Raw genomic sequence first — 14,437 nt, 5'->3', positions numbered from 1 at the left:
AAACGTACGTGTGAACTTAAAAGTGGGTTCTTTTGTACCGGTATCACAGGGGTGTATCAAGTGCAGCCATGCCCTCCTAGGGTCAGGAGTATGTCAGTGAAACTGGTTGAAAAGCTGCACCACTGGAAGCCAGCAAAAGCAACATTGTCATTTGATATTAAATTGCTCTTTAAGGTCAACGTGTGCTATATTGAGCAGCAGTGTAAGCTTGCTTTTGAGCTTTATGCACAGGGAAAACATGGTTTTAATATCTGAGCAAACTCTGAGTTTACATGGAAGTGTTAGGAAAGTATTCAAGCTCTCCGAGAGACAGATAAAGCTACAGTCAGACGTGACACTCCTCTTTAAGTCAGCGCGCCGAGGCAGGCGATGGGATTTGCTTTAGTGTGTGAAGAGCACGTCTGCATCTCCTCTCTCCCCTCAGCTCCTTGTCTCCTGTGCCTCAGACCGTCTTTGAAGATGGAGTCCAAATAAAAATGTGTGACTGTGACTGTGCACATTTCTCTGTGCCCAGACATAAGATGTCTGAAGTCTTTCTGGACTATTATCTGTTTATTATGAATATGCATAAAATATCATGGGATGTCTGCCTGTGCGCGCCCTAGTGCGTAGGTTTGCCTGTGCACATCAAATCGTGTATGTGTGCGAGCATGCGTGTGTCTGTCTCTGTCTGTGCGGTGGTGAGGATGAAAAAAAAAAATAAAAAAAGAGAGAATGGAATGGGGAGCCGAGAATGTTGCTTCCTGCTGTGGCTGCTGATTGTTTCTGTTCTTTGCTGATAAATGACTGCTCTCCCTGCTGTCTAATCCCTCATACCAAAACAACTTGCAGTCACACACATACAGATTTCTCTGAAAGGCAAATTGAAGAAACTTTCACACATATAGCTGAAAAAAAAACCCCAAACCAAGCTGCCAACTTTTCACCTAAAGCACATACATTCAGGGAGACATATTGGCTCTCACGCACACACAGCATATACACATTTAGTGAGTCAGAAGGAATGAAAAGAGCTGTAATACATGTGAAACAACATTAAGAAATCATTTAGCATGTTTCTTAATGTTCTACAACATCTTTCTCATAAATACCACAGCGTAAAGCCAGGAGGCGTTTCTTACCGTTGAGTTAAAGCGCAGGTGGCAAATGTTGCAGGAGATGATCTGTTTCTTCTTGAGGGGTTGAGGGACACCAAATGTGTGGTTGATCACTGCCTTCTGGACAGGGTCCATCTGAGAGGCACAAACAAACGACCAGCACAAGCTGCATTAGTTCTATATGATTTGGCAACTTTGCCTCAGAGTAGGAGGAGGAATACCTCCTAGCAGCTATAGCAGATTTTAATGATAAACGTTATTCTGGCAACTTTTGACAAAGCAGCATTTGGCACCCATGTGGAGAAAGCAAAGAAGAAAGTAGGGGCCCTGAATGTCTTTACATGACAGCTGATCAGGCCTCTGGCATAAATCTGAAAACTTTACTCTTTAACATGAAAATAACATGAAAACAACATATCTATTCCTCAACGCAATTCCATCCCAGCGCACTATTATTTTAGGGCTTACGAAGGCTTTTCTCATCCTCTATAGCGTTTACATAAAGCAACGTGATGAGAGACTGTATTGTGATTGTTAAGTGCTCATTAGGAGTCACAGCCAAACTTGTTCTCACGCAATAGAGGGTGCACTCGAGATTGAAGAGATAAGGTGGCGAGGCACCACCTCGGGGGAGAGTCCCACTTTATCATGCATGCTAGCTAATTATTGCGCTGCTGCTACGAACTGCCAGAATGAAGAAGCACGGCTATAACGAGAGCAAAAGTACATAAATTCTAAAGCTAATTGTTAGGCTTTCTAACTGCGGTTCAATGAAGCAAGGACAGAAGGCAAATAAATGTAAAGCAGGTGATTTGACCACCACTGTATTTGATCGCAGTAATCTGTCGCCGTGCGCCTTTTAAGTTTACCTGCACGCAAAACACATTGCAAAGCTGTGTGCAGTATCCACACAGCTTTAATATCTGTCACTGTACAAACACAGAAAGGTGAACGCTGCATCCCTGATATATACGTACAGTACAAAACTCAGTCAGGGAACAAACGCAACCAAACATAAGAAGGATATTTTACATACCAGAAAATTAGCCAAGATTCATCTATTTGTGTAAAACCCAAGTTCCTCTTGATAGTTAGCTATACTATCCAAGAACAAAAAGCATTTAAAATTAAATTAAAAATCTTTTCTCCCCCCTCTATTAGGTTAAGACACTATTAGGTTAACTGTAGCTAACTGATGATCCAAGCCATTTCACTTATTTTCTTCTTTATATATATTCTTAAGGCATGCAGAAAATGTGCTGGCATCTTTTGCGACAGAAAGTGTCTTTAAAATGATATATTGAGCAAGGTAAACTCACATAAATCACAGTGTATCTCCACTCTACAACCCTACGTTGCAGTCTCGGCCACGGGTTAACAAAAAACACCTGTTCTCATTGTTGTATTGTAATCGTTGAACTTTTGTATGAATTTCTCCCATTTGTTTCCCCTTTTCCTTTGCTATGCATAGTTGGCATCATTATTAAAACATTACTTTTACTCAAAGTCTCAATGTATGAGGATTAGCATTGTTCAGTATAAGCAAATAGACTAACCAGGCATAACAATATGACCACCTTCCTAATATAGTGCTACCAAAACAACCCTGACTCATTGAGGCATGGCCTCCACTAGACCCCGAAGGTGTGGTGTGGTATCTGGCAAGTTGCAAAGTGGGGCCACTATACCTGGGACTTGTTTGTGGTACATGTTAAAGTAACATCTACATGGATGGCAGGACCCAATGTTTCCCGGCAGAACATTGCCCAAAAATCACAGCACAGCATCCTGGTGCCATGTGTTCCCCAGGTTGCAACAGAACATGTGGTGTAAAAAAAAAAACATGACTCATCAGACCAAACCACCTTCTTCCTTTGCTCCGTTTGTCTAGTTCTGAAGCTCACGTGCCCATTGTTGGTGCTTTTGGTGGTTTACAGAGGTCAGCGTGGGCACATTTCTATCCAGGACCAGTATTAACTTCTTCAGCAATCTGAGGTATGGTAGCTGGTCTGTTGGACCAGACTTCACAGGCCAACCTTCGCTCCTTATGTGCATCAATGAGCCGTGACAACCCACAGTCCTGTCTCTGGTTCAACACTGCTCCTTCCTTGGACAACTTTTGATAGATGCTGACCACTGCAGAGTGGGAACACCCCACATGAGCTGCAGTTTTGGAGATGCTCTGATCCAGCCATCATAATTTGGCCCATTCCTTACACTTGCCCATTCTTGGGCGCCATGACGAAGTGATAATCAGTGTTTTTCACTTCACCAACTTGCAGGAGTGATGGAATTGCGTTTTTCATTATGACCAACGGTTGGTGGTCATAATGCTGTGCCTGTTCAGTGTACATCTTTATAAGCGCAGTGTGCATAACGTGTATGCATATTTACTAGTTGTAAATGAACCAATGATTCACTGTTTGTACCTGTGGTGAATTTAAGCGACCTGAAACAGCAAGCACAGACAAACGGACGAGGGGCTGAAATGTTGGCTGTTGGTTTAAACTTCACATTTATTTCTGTGCACCTGAGTACTTTCGTATTATGCAATAAAGATGAAGGGAAAAATACACTGAACTCAGGTGCAATTACTTTTTTTGGGATATTTTGTGTTGGAAACTTTCAGGGTTAAAATCCATTTTTGCTCAAGCAGTAAAAGCAGAGGACTGAATGACTGAATCTGCTGCTATCTTCCGATTTAAATAATTGGCCACTGGGTTTACACACAATTTCTGAGTGTGTCCAATTCACACTTGATGCAGTGTTTGCTAAACTATCAGGATTGTCTGCTCTCACACGAACAAGAGCCCTAGGTTGTATTGAGAGGTGGGACATGGGGAGGGGAAGCAGAGACTTCATCATAAAGATCCACAATGACAGCCGATTCCATAGCGATGCCCTTCAGCGCGGTATCAAATATAACAATCACCTTGGATCTTACCCCAGCCTGGCACAGCGTCTGGCCCAGTCCAATCCTCCGCTTGAATAGGGAGGGGTCTCAAAAATGAATTGGACCGCCACGCTCACTGGTGGCACTGCTGACAACCTCAGCTGCACAGAGATCAAGGGGTGTTTGCGTGTTGATGGCAGCTAGAGTGGCACGCTGCCTTGCTTTCCTACTGTTACACAAGCCTGGACAACATGAGATCCCTCTATGCCACACAAAGCTTCGCTGTGTCCAAGACAGCTGTCTCCTCTGCTAGAGTGGAGTCTATTTACTACAGATTCCTAAAGGCCAGGTGTGAGAGGGAATATAAACACACCTGACAATGAAACTTCAATGCTGGAAGTGTGTGTCTCCCTCAGGGCTGTCTCTCCCTTTGTTGCTTTATTTTGGCCTCTACCTGACTCAAGGCTACCTCTGGGAGCAACTCACTTTTCCCTTCACCAGCTGTAGCCAGGCCATGGAAACCTAGCTTTCCCAGTCCTGCTGCCCTCTGTCCACCTTAGCTGGGCGGGCTGCACACAGCTATTTGTTTTAGGAACTGAAGAATGTGTCCATTGTCTGTCCGCAGCCATCCTGAACCGACTGCTATAAATGCGTCTTTTGTCCGGGCCTTCCGTTCGCCCCCTCCATCCTAGTGCAGACAGAACTTATCCCGCACCGGGCGGCTGAGTTCGTGATGGGGTTTCAGCGCAGGTAGTGAGAGAGAGGGAGAAAGAGAAACACCGGCGATGAGGTGGGGAGGGGGAGGATGTAGGAAGGGACACCAGGGGAACCGAAGGATATTTAGTTTGAAGACAGGTGCATTCATCTTCCCCCCTTGCACACGCCTGGGACAACGTGTGCCTTATCAGGGCAAAGAGAACCAGGGGCTCCCTGTTGAATGGACTTCGTGATTAATGCCACAGCTGTGCTGTCAGACTGTGTGTTATGGAAGCTAATCATCTTCTCCCGGGACTGAAGCGACACTGATTTGATGTTATTTCCGCACTTATCATAATTTCTGCATTCTGGTTGTTGTAGATTCCAGTTCCTTCTGCAGGTTGTATTCTATTTAACAATGACTGACTGAATATTATTGGAACTATGAATTTGATTTCCTTTGTATTAGCTTCCTGGATACATTCAATCTACTGCCCTTATTGTATAAAAGGACTGTTACTATACATAGATTAATATGGAAGTATAATGTGCAAAAATAAGTGATGTAATGTGTATTCAACGAGGGTGGTCAGATTTTTTTAAAATTTTTTTTTAACAGAGCTGTGAAGCACCGACACTGGTTTGAGAATGAAAAACAATAATCCTCCTACTGAAACATAAGCAAAACACAGACAAAACACCGACCCACTGCCTCCACCACTAATATAAATATGTGAGGGTGCTGGAGGAGTGAGGGTTCACCATGTTGCCTTTGCTGCTAACATGCTCAATCCCCAACAGGGCAGCAGGCAACCCCATGACCCAAAGCAGTGGGTGGTGGAACAAATGAATAAACTGCACCTTTAACATGGCAGGTTGGTGACCCCATACCTACGTATCATACGGTAAGTGTTTATGTCTCATCCATTCCCACACGCGTCCTTCACTGTAAAGACCAAGCCAGCTATATGTAGGTACACCCCAACCCCCTGTTTCTCTCTCCTTTGTCTAACCTTTTTATTTTTTTGCTTTTTGCTTGGGTTGAAAAGGTGTAAAGTGTATACTGGAGCCAAAGCTCTGGCTTATGTTTCATTTACAGACCACAGAACTGGAGATAGTTTCACAGTGCAGTGAGAGGAGTGCACACACCTAACACACACACACACGCTCAAAAGCTAGGATCAAAGAAATCAGAGGCGCCTGCACACGCACACACACACACACACACACACACACACACGCACGCACACACACACACACACACACAGAACGACAATGGGCACAGAGCTGGTAAGCAAAGGATCAAAGACACAAGCTCTTAATTCCAGGCACTGAGACAAGGTAAGCATCAGAGCCGAAGCTCTTGAAAACCAAACTGTTTGTTGCTGACGCTTGAAACAAAGTAATGAGGGTCTCATCTGTAGAGATGCTGATGCCGAGGTGACACCGGAGATGATGAGAGGTGAAACACTGCTTGAATAAAGATTACAACCTAAACCCAAGGTAAGGTCTCTGCGCAGTACTGGGAGCTGCAGTCTGACAGGGCAGACAGTGATTTAGTGAACAGCAGTTCAGCTAGCATTAAGGACACGATTTTATAGGCTTGTATTTCTTTATGCCGCACACTGACATAAACCCAGAGAGCGCGAGGCGGAACACTTGCACAAAAATTATGAATTACATGGATTATATAGCTGACCCTTACCACAGGGGTATAACTCCTGTGGTCCCCGAGCACAAAAAAAAAAAAATACTAATATGAATATCAGGAGTTGTTTTCGTTGACAATGAAATTTTTGCTTTAATTTTTCATCCCTATTTTCCCAAGTACTTTCAAAGAAAGTGCAAGAAGCAGAAAGTCAGCTTTATACCTGATATTCTGCAGGGTCTAATGAGGTACTATATTACACAGGTGTCTAAGCGCTATGTTTAGATTGGACTCACCGTGTTAAAGTTAGGGAAGAGGCTAAGGGGAGAGGATCCATTGAGTCTGAAGGGCAGGAGGTGTTTGAGGTCGAGCTGAGGCTGCAGAGGCCGTCCTGGGACAGGGAGGGAAGCCAAAAGCGGGCTGCCCTGGGCTGATGTACCTGCACAACGCAATGAGATAGATGTTAGACGTTTAAAAAACATTAGGAAATGCTAACACGTGGGACTTCTCCGTCTCAGTGTGACTGTAGGAGCAGCACTTCTAATGCAGCACTAAGGGGAGGCCTGACTTTGATTTATTTGATACCAGATGCACCATTACACCTCCAGCTGACGCCCAGGACACATTGCAAAAACTCACACGTGTGTGTGTGTGTGTGTGTGTGTGTGAAAGAGCATGTGCCTGTATCTGGGAAAATACAGTCTGTTTAAAGAGGTGTTTCTTTCTTTCTTTTTTTTATGCAGACAAAAGGAGGTGTTTCGGGGGTGATGGGCCATACTGGAGACCTAATTACCCCCATCACCCCCCAAGGGCACGCACCTGCCCCTCATGAACATGCACGCACATACACATAAACACATCATTTAATTACTGATTTATTGGCTAAGGAAAGGTGCCGGCATGAGGGGAAGATGGGAGATATCGGATTTCAAATGGACCAGGGATGAAGCGATTTCTAATTTTCCGCCTGGCTGCTTTTCAGTGGACCGGTGCGCTTGGTGGTGCGCAGGCACTTATCCCGGCACCAGGATCAATCATCGGTGTCAGCTGTGGGTCACCGTGGCCGCCCCATAGTACGCCTATCATGCGAGTCCTTGTCCACATACGCGTTGAGGCAGTTGCGCCATTGTGTGCGGGGGGGAGAAAAGCAATCACTGGCATTACAAAAACAGCAGCTTTTTCGAAACACAAAAAAAGAGGAATCTTTTCAATTCGGAGTCTTGTTCTTGTACATGTTCCCGTGTACTTGAAATCAATAAAGACAAAAGACTGGAAACTAAAAAACTGCGCCGTGAATCGCAATAGTGTTTGCTGAACTGTGGGTTATGTTCCATGACTGACAGTATTTTTCCCTTTTGTTCGTTTTCCCTTTTTTGTAAGTGAATGATTTTTTTTATTTTTTTTTTTGAACAGCTATACAGGCAAATGAAGGCAAAAAGCTGCTTCGCCGCGCAGTCTGAACAAGAGCACCCAACCCATCCCCATTCTTTTGCCTGGTTACAAAACGGTTTTGAACACAGCTGCTGGAAATATAGAGCTATTCCACTTTGTTCACCCAAATACCATTTAAGCGTAGCTACAAAGCCATCACACTCGATAAAATAACAGGACCCGTCAAAATAAAGCTCACCAGTTGCTCTGAAGAATGTTCTCGTATTTTTTTTTTGTTTGTTGTATTGCTGTAGCATCTTTCACTTTTCTCGCGCTCTGCAGCTACATGATGATGCTGCCGTGCGGCTGGTTACATGCAGTCGCGGGGCAGAATGATAGATGGGGACCCTGTCAGTAGTCTGGCCTGTGGATTTCCGCGGCTTGGCAGGACTGGAAGCCATGACGCAGGGTGTGTGTGTGTGTGTGTGTGTGTGTGTGTGTGTGTGTGTGTGTGTGGTTAGTGGGCGGGGGTCTGAAACACTGCAGCTCTGAGCATATGCTCCTCGGCGCTGGGCCTGCCTTCGCCATGTGTGCGCTCTCCTCTGCTGTCCGTCTGACACCCAGAGCGAGGCAGCACAGGACGGACACAGGCTACAGACACGTGGGCAGCAGCCGGCAGGGGGTCGCTCCCGCTCCGCAGCACGCACGTTCACACACACAAAAAAAAAAACAAGGAGAAGCTGAGTTTTCGCTTGGCAGGGCTATCAAAGAAAAGGACAGTTATCAGCTGATAGTGCTTTCCCACCTCTCTGTTACTCCCTAGGCAGCTTATTAAATCAGGGGCTGGCTGTTTTCCTCTGCGGATGATAACGCTGCCACGGAGGCACAACCTGAACGCGGGCGTGTACGACAGCCGAGCAAGGGAGCGTGTGCGCTCGCGTGTACAAGATGAGCATCGCGCGCGCACGCAGCCACACTTAAACTCATACAAACAAATCTGCCTACGCACCTCTGAAAACAAATAGCTCCCAGGGCGAGAGGGAAGTCAATATATACACAGTCACACAACATTCGCACAAAATCAAACAAGGTATAATTTTGCACTTGGCACATATTGTGTATGATTCAAGCAGGAGCGCAATTTGAATCAAATTGAAGTCGGTTCCAGTGTTTTTGCGAGAGCTATTTGCAAGAAGGATGTTTTTTAAGACGTTATTTCAGGCAGGACTTTTTGGTAATCTCCACCTCTCACTCAGCTTCATTTTCTATTAATTTTTTTTTCCGTGTGTGTGTTTGCCTGCCTACACATGTACATGGGTGCATTCGTAATGTGGTCAAGTGCACATATGCTCTCTCTGTCCGGAGTCATGTCTGCATCGAGGCTTAGATTTATTTATGCATCACTTGCGGTCCTGGGTCCAGACAACCACTGGCACTTGAGGCGAGGCCTGAAACCAAACGTCCAGCCTCTTCCTCTCTCCCAGATGACTTTGCTAACGGATCTGACTGTCTCTGCCCGTCCTTCCCCAGGCAGCCCTCCTCCTCCAACCATCACAACAGCGCATTCCTCCCTCTCATGACTCACTGGGCTTGGTTACACAACAGCCAGCGTCACATTGCATCTACTCGGATGCGTGTATGTTTGTGTGGTGCATTCGAGCCGTGGAATTCAAACATCGATTTTTCAATTACTTTCTACATGCCCCTATAAGAAAATAATGGATTCCGAAGCACGCGGGCAAACACGCTGAGCCGTTCCTGCCCATTTCTCTTCCGCTGTCACAGAATTAGCCGTTCAACCCTTAAGTCCTTCTTCTACTGTAATTCTCTTGTCATCACTCGAGTGCTCCCTTAGGTTTCTGACAAATTACCTTTTCTCACATCTAAATACGCCCACCCCGCCCCTGCGCTGTGCATATTCTTGCAGCTGAACGGCACACAGGAAGGAGAAAAAGGAGGGGAGGAGAGGAAAAACTGCCTTTCTATTTGCGGCCCACTTTAATTATGTGGGATAGTCGCTGGCACGGCAGGGTCCTGAGTTGGGTGACTGGATCTCCACCTTCTTCTCCTCCTGTCTGTTGCTGTCTCGCGTCTTCGAATACAGCCTGCAATTTCAATCGGGATAAATTTGCTTAAAAACAGGTGCACCAGGTACGCCGAGCAATTCTGACTGACAAACCACTCCCAAGAGGATCGGATGAATGCACCGTTCGTTTCCTGTCAAACGCAAATCTCGCAAAACATTTATTCTAGCTATGGAAGGTCTGTTGTTCTTAGCGGCAAAACCCTCTTTGTTCTCTTCCGCGATCCACAGAGGCTGAAAACACAAGGGCAGTCTACTGCTTTGGGCCCCCCGAGGGCCCTCGTGACTTTGGCTGCGGTGTTTGTGTAAAAAAAGACAAAACACTGCTGGGGGGTGGGGAGTAGAAAAAAAAAAGAAAATACAAGACCACTCCTGCTGCTAAATCCTTTAACAGTCACAACAGAGAGGTGAGATGAAGCAAAAGAATGACTTTTATTACACGCTTTCCTATAGCGCCCGACAGAAAAAGAAACATGATGAAATCTTTTGCGGGGGGAACGTTTTAAAGGAGTTCACCAGAGTTGCGCTCGCCTTCATCTCTGGTCTCGTGTTTTTCTTCTTAGAGGCTGCGGGATCTTACGCGAGCGGGAGCTAATTCTTTCTATGATTTTGGCAGAATTTAAGGGCATTACGCATCCCATCTCTGACGCTCAGCTGTGACCGCCTGCTGAGTAACAGTCAGCTGGATGTTCGTTGTCCAGCCTCTGATCTCATCATCCAGCTGTGATAATGAATACCTACACATCTAAACTTAAATACACGGCCATTTGCAAGGGATATCACTAACCGGTGAAATCACCAGCGCTGAGTGCAGGCACAACACGAGCATAATTACTCTGCACCGTGCACGACGGCGCTTTTTTGTTTGCAGCCAAATGCGCACAATAACGTCTCCTTTGACATGCCAGTCAGTGATTGGAGCCACCGCGTGCTGAACATGTACGCTGTCGCGTCCTGACATGCACACGCACGAGTCATAACACGGGGGTTGCTCATCGTGCATCTGCCACACTGTTGCCACACTGTTTCACCATCCCCCCAGCCTCAGACCGCGGGGCTGATGGGACCGGATCTGACAGCAACGCGAGGAGCCAGCAACTTGCAACTCCCTGCACAAACACAGAACTGGAGCTTTTTAGTTACGGTAACCGAACAAACGGAGCATCTCTCTGACCGAGGTATGAAAAAATCCAAGACGCGCTATGCATACAAATAGCGTCTGGAAATTGTGAACTGGCCTCATGGTGTATTAGAGGCTCACGTCCATTTGCGGGGGACATCTGAGGCCTGCTGGATGTCCGAATGTAGGAGCAGGAGTAGTAGTAGTAGGGAAGGACAGAGGGAGAAAGGAGGAAGAGAGCAGAAAATTAGCTTCCGCTTGATCAGAAGGTGGTGGAAGAACCACCGTGGGAACCACAATCAGTTTTAATTAAAGGCTGACACATTTGATGCGTCTCCATCCACAGCCCCTCACTTCTGTTCCCTACTCCTTCTTCGAGGACGATGATAATCTTCAAACCAGTTTTTTTTTTTTTCTCCAAGATGAGCGCGTGACTAGACTGATTACATGAAACAGTGTGGAGAAAGGAACTTTAATTAGCCTCCCATTTAGCAAATTTGATTAGATCAGCTGCATGAAACGAACAGGAATATAGGTTTCTCTGCACCAGCAGCGTCATTCCAAACGTGAGGCGCAGACCCGGAAAGTGGCCGGATACGTGTAAGCGTGTAGATGTTTTTTCGTTTGTTTGTGTTTTTCCTTTTTTTTTTTTTTTGCAAGCCATTTTTCTTTTTTCAGGTGAGTGGCCTCCATTTTTTTTTTTTTTTTCACACCTTTTCAGTGCCTTCATATTTTAGCCTCCCTGCTTCCTATCTGGTTTCTTCACCTTCCCCCTAAAGCCTTTTAAAGTTGTTTATTTGAATTACATTTCTGCTCTTTTATTTCTGGGTCACTCCACACGCTGTGCTGGCTGCGCCGCGCATGCATATTGTGTAGCGGAGTGTGTAAGCTGATAACTGCATGTGCTACACATGACAGTCTGTGTTTCAGCACGCGCACAGCAGGCAGACACAGTTTATGCCATAAATACGTTGGAGGAATATTTGAGCTCCATGTCTGCCCTGTTTGATGTCAGAATGTTCAGGTGTCTGCTTGTCCACCGCGCACACACAATTCACTTCCTTTTCCCTCTCCGTGTGTGTGAGTCCATGTGAAGGGAGAGGAGTTAAAAGAGATTGAAAAATCTCCATCTACAGAGATAGTTTAAGCGGGGACACTTGAGTCGATTTCTAATAAGGTCGGGAAGGATTTTCATAAGGATTAAATTTAATCTTTGCATGCTTCTTTTTTTGTGATACTATTTTAAGCTAATCTGCTTTTTTTTTCTTCAACTTCTCTCATATGTAGTTTTGCCCTCATTTCCCCTTCTTTTCCCTGGATTGCAGAAGGTGGCAGACTGCTCCATGTGGCCCGATTATACGCAAGGCTAAGCACAGTTTGACCCCGAGCCTGAAAATAGAGCGCTCTCAGGAACGGAGATGACTTCATAACTTTTCTTTTTGCGTCTAATTTTAGAGGAGTTACACGAATTCGGAGGCCGAGTCGGTTCACACCTCTCTCGAGCCGGGGGAAAACGCACCTGTAATCGATCAGTCTCACCGTTTGCACGGGGTTACATCAGTGCCATCAATGCTCTGGCGCTTCATTAATCACGGAGCACAACGTGACAGGATGTGCGATGTGAGATTAGCATGCGGGAGATTGATACGGAGATCCAGACCTCAGCTCGGGCAGCTCCATCACAGTTCGGATAAAGCTATGTGGAGGCTAAGTTACAGTCGATAAATAAAATATGACCTGACATTAAGGTCTAAATTAGATCAATATACATCCTCTGCAGCAGCATTGCTTCATCAAAAGAAGTAGCCTGTGTTACTGGCTTTAATAGACAGCTAGCTTAGGACTTTCAAAAGTACAATGAAAGAGACCTGAAATTAATAATTTCTTTCTTTTCTTGCTATCAAAGTGTTACATCACAACATTAATAGTTTTATTATTTTGATTTTTTTGACATGATAAAATATTTGGAGCATGCTGGGTTGAAGCAGGTGCGAACCAATAACTCATAAATTTTACATTTGCACCTCAAACCGCAGAAAACATTTCAGAGGTGTGTTTAGGTCCACGGTATTTGGCTCAATCATGGTAACAGGACCCCGCGGAGATGCTTCTTTCACCCGGGGTGTGTCTATAATGAGTTCTGTCAGGCAAGCAGCGAGCAGTGCGTTGCTACCAAACCCAACCTGAGCAGAGGCGAAGCCCATCTGTCAAGCAGAGACGATAAGCCCCGAGCCATCCAGAAACAAATTGCTCAGCTTTCCCCACTGCGAAGGCCTACGAGGCAGCCCGGGCTGCAGGCGGGCAGCGGAGATGCTACTGATTCCTGATGCAGCGCGGGAAAAAGGAGGCGGAGAGGGGAAATATCAAACACATTAATCTATGCAGATGGCGCCGATGGCCAGTCATTGCTCTGCTGCAGCGGCAGCTGTACACAGAACTTGAATGTGACGACAAACTGCAAAAAGACGGGGAAGCGTTTAGAAAAGAAACTACTTTAGCTCCTCTGCTTTGAAGCCTCAGGGTGAGTCGCTTCAATAAATCACCCACACTCCTAATCTCCTCCCTTTGGTTTACAAAGATAACGACAGCTGTTGGACATCTCCCTCCAGGTAAAAACAAAATGAACCTTCAAAACACATCCAGTGTCGGAAAGCCAGAAAATGATCAAAGCTAGAATGTGACAAACAATATAAGCGTCCATTTGCGAGTCACCGTTAGCCCGCCTGTCCGTCATCATTAACACGACTAGCGTTACCATCTTGCGGTGTCATGTCAAAAAAAAAAAACAAATAATAAAGTGACGCCAAGTAGCGCCCCACACACGCGCGTGCCAAAAAAAAAAAGCTGTGCGCAGAAATGCGGCAGGATTGACAGGAACTCAGATGAGGTTCATTTCCGCAGCAAATTGAGTCATTTGTGGAAGTGGCATTAAGTGCGACATCGGTTTTTACATGAATAAATATCAGGCTGGTCAACCAAGCGTCACACAGCCGTCATGCCGAGTGTGACGACTCATTATAAACTGATTAGATATGGTAGGTGGGCCGGGCTGGTTGGATCTTCGAGGAGGGAGGACGGGGCGTGCAGGAGAGAGGAAAAAAAAAAAAAAAAACACTGAATTTTGCTTTCTAATTTTAACTCTGCCGCTGATGAGATGAGAGGAGCAAGCGAGAAAAACATTTACTCAGACACTGAGATACAGACATAAAGTTGGTTATGAAGCTGTGATTAATGCGGAATGACAGTGAGGCTGTAGATAAACACAGTGGCACGCTCCTCACCTGAATCACTTGACAAAAATAAGCTCTTTACAATTAATGACTCATTTACATTTGAAAATGATGCGTGATTTGTAAACACTACAGGAAATAACATTCGCTTTTTTTTTTTGTATGATCCGCAACAGAAAAGAAAAAGAACCGTTCTGTGCATTACCATTACATTCATTGTTATGCAAAAGAGTTTGCACAGACTCGGTGAATTGCCTTCTTGCCATCAAATGGTCTGCAGATCATCTAAATCCCTTCCA

The 14,437-nt window shown here is 45.4% G+C and overlaps 1 protein-coding gene across 4 annotated transcripts in view; it reads right to left on the bottom strand.

Moving 5' to 3' along the window:
* znf385c (zinc finger protein 385C) overlaps positions 1-14,437 on the bottom strand; it is a 120,022-nt gene that overhangs the window by 15,166 nt on the left and 90,419 nt on the right. For all 4 annotated transcript variants that reach the window (XM_047570854.1, XM_047570853.1, XM_047570855.1 and 1 more), the window contains 2 exons: positions 6,631-6,773; positions 1,122-1,232 (listed from right to left, as the gene is read on the bottom strand). In XM_047570854.1, the coding sequence (XP_047426810.1) occupies positions 1,122-1,232; positions 6,631-6,773 (254 nt within the window). The remainder of the gene's footprint in view (positions 1-1,121; positions 1,233-6,630; positions 6,774-14,437) is intronic.

Source organism: Mugil cephalus, chromosome 20 (genome assembly GCF_022458985.1).
Source record: "Mugil cephalus isolate CIBA_MC_2020 chromosome 20, CIBA_Mcephalus_1.1, whole genome shotgun sequence".
NCBI classification, from domain to species: domain Eukaryota; kingdom Metazoa; phylum Chordata; class Actinopteri; order Mugiliformes; family Mugilidae; genus Mugil; species Mugil cephalus.
Note: the sequence above shows the minus strand (reverse complement) of the source record. Positions and strands in the feature narration are given on the sequence as shown.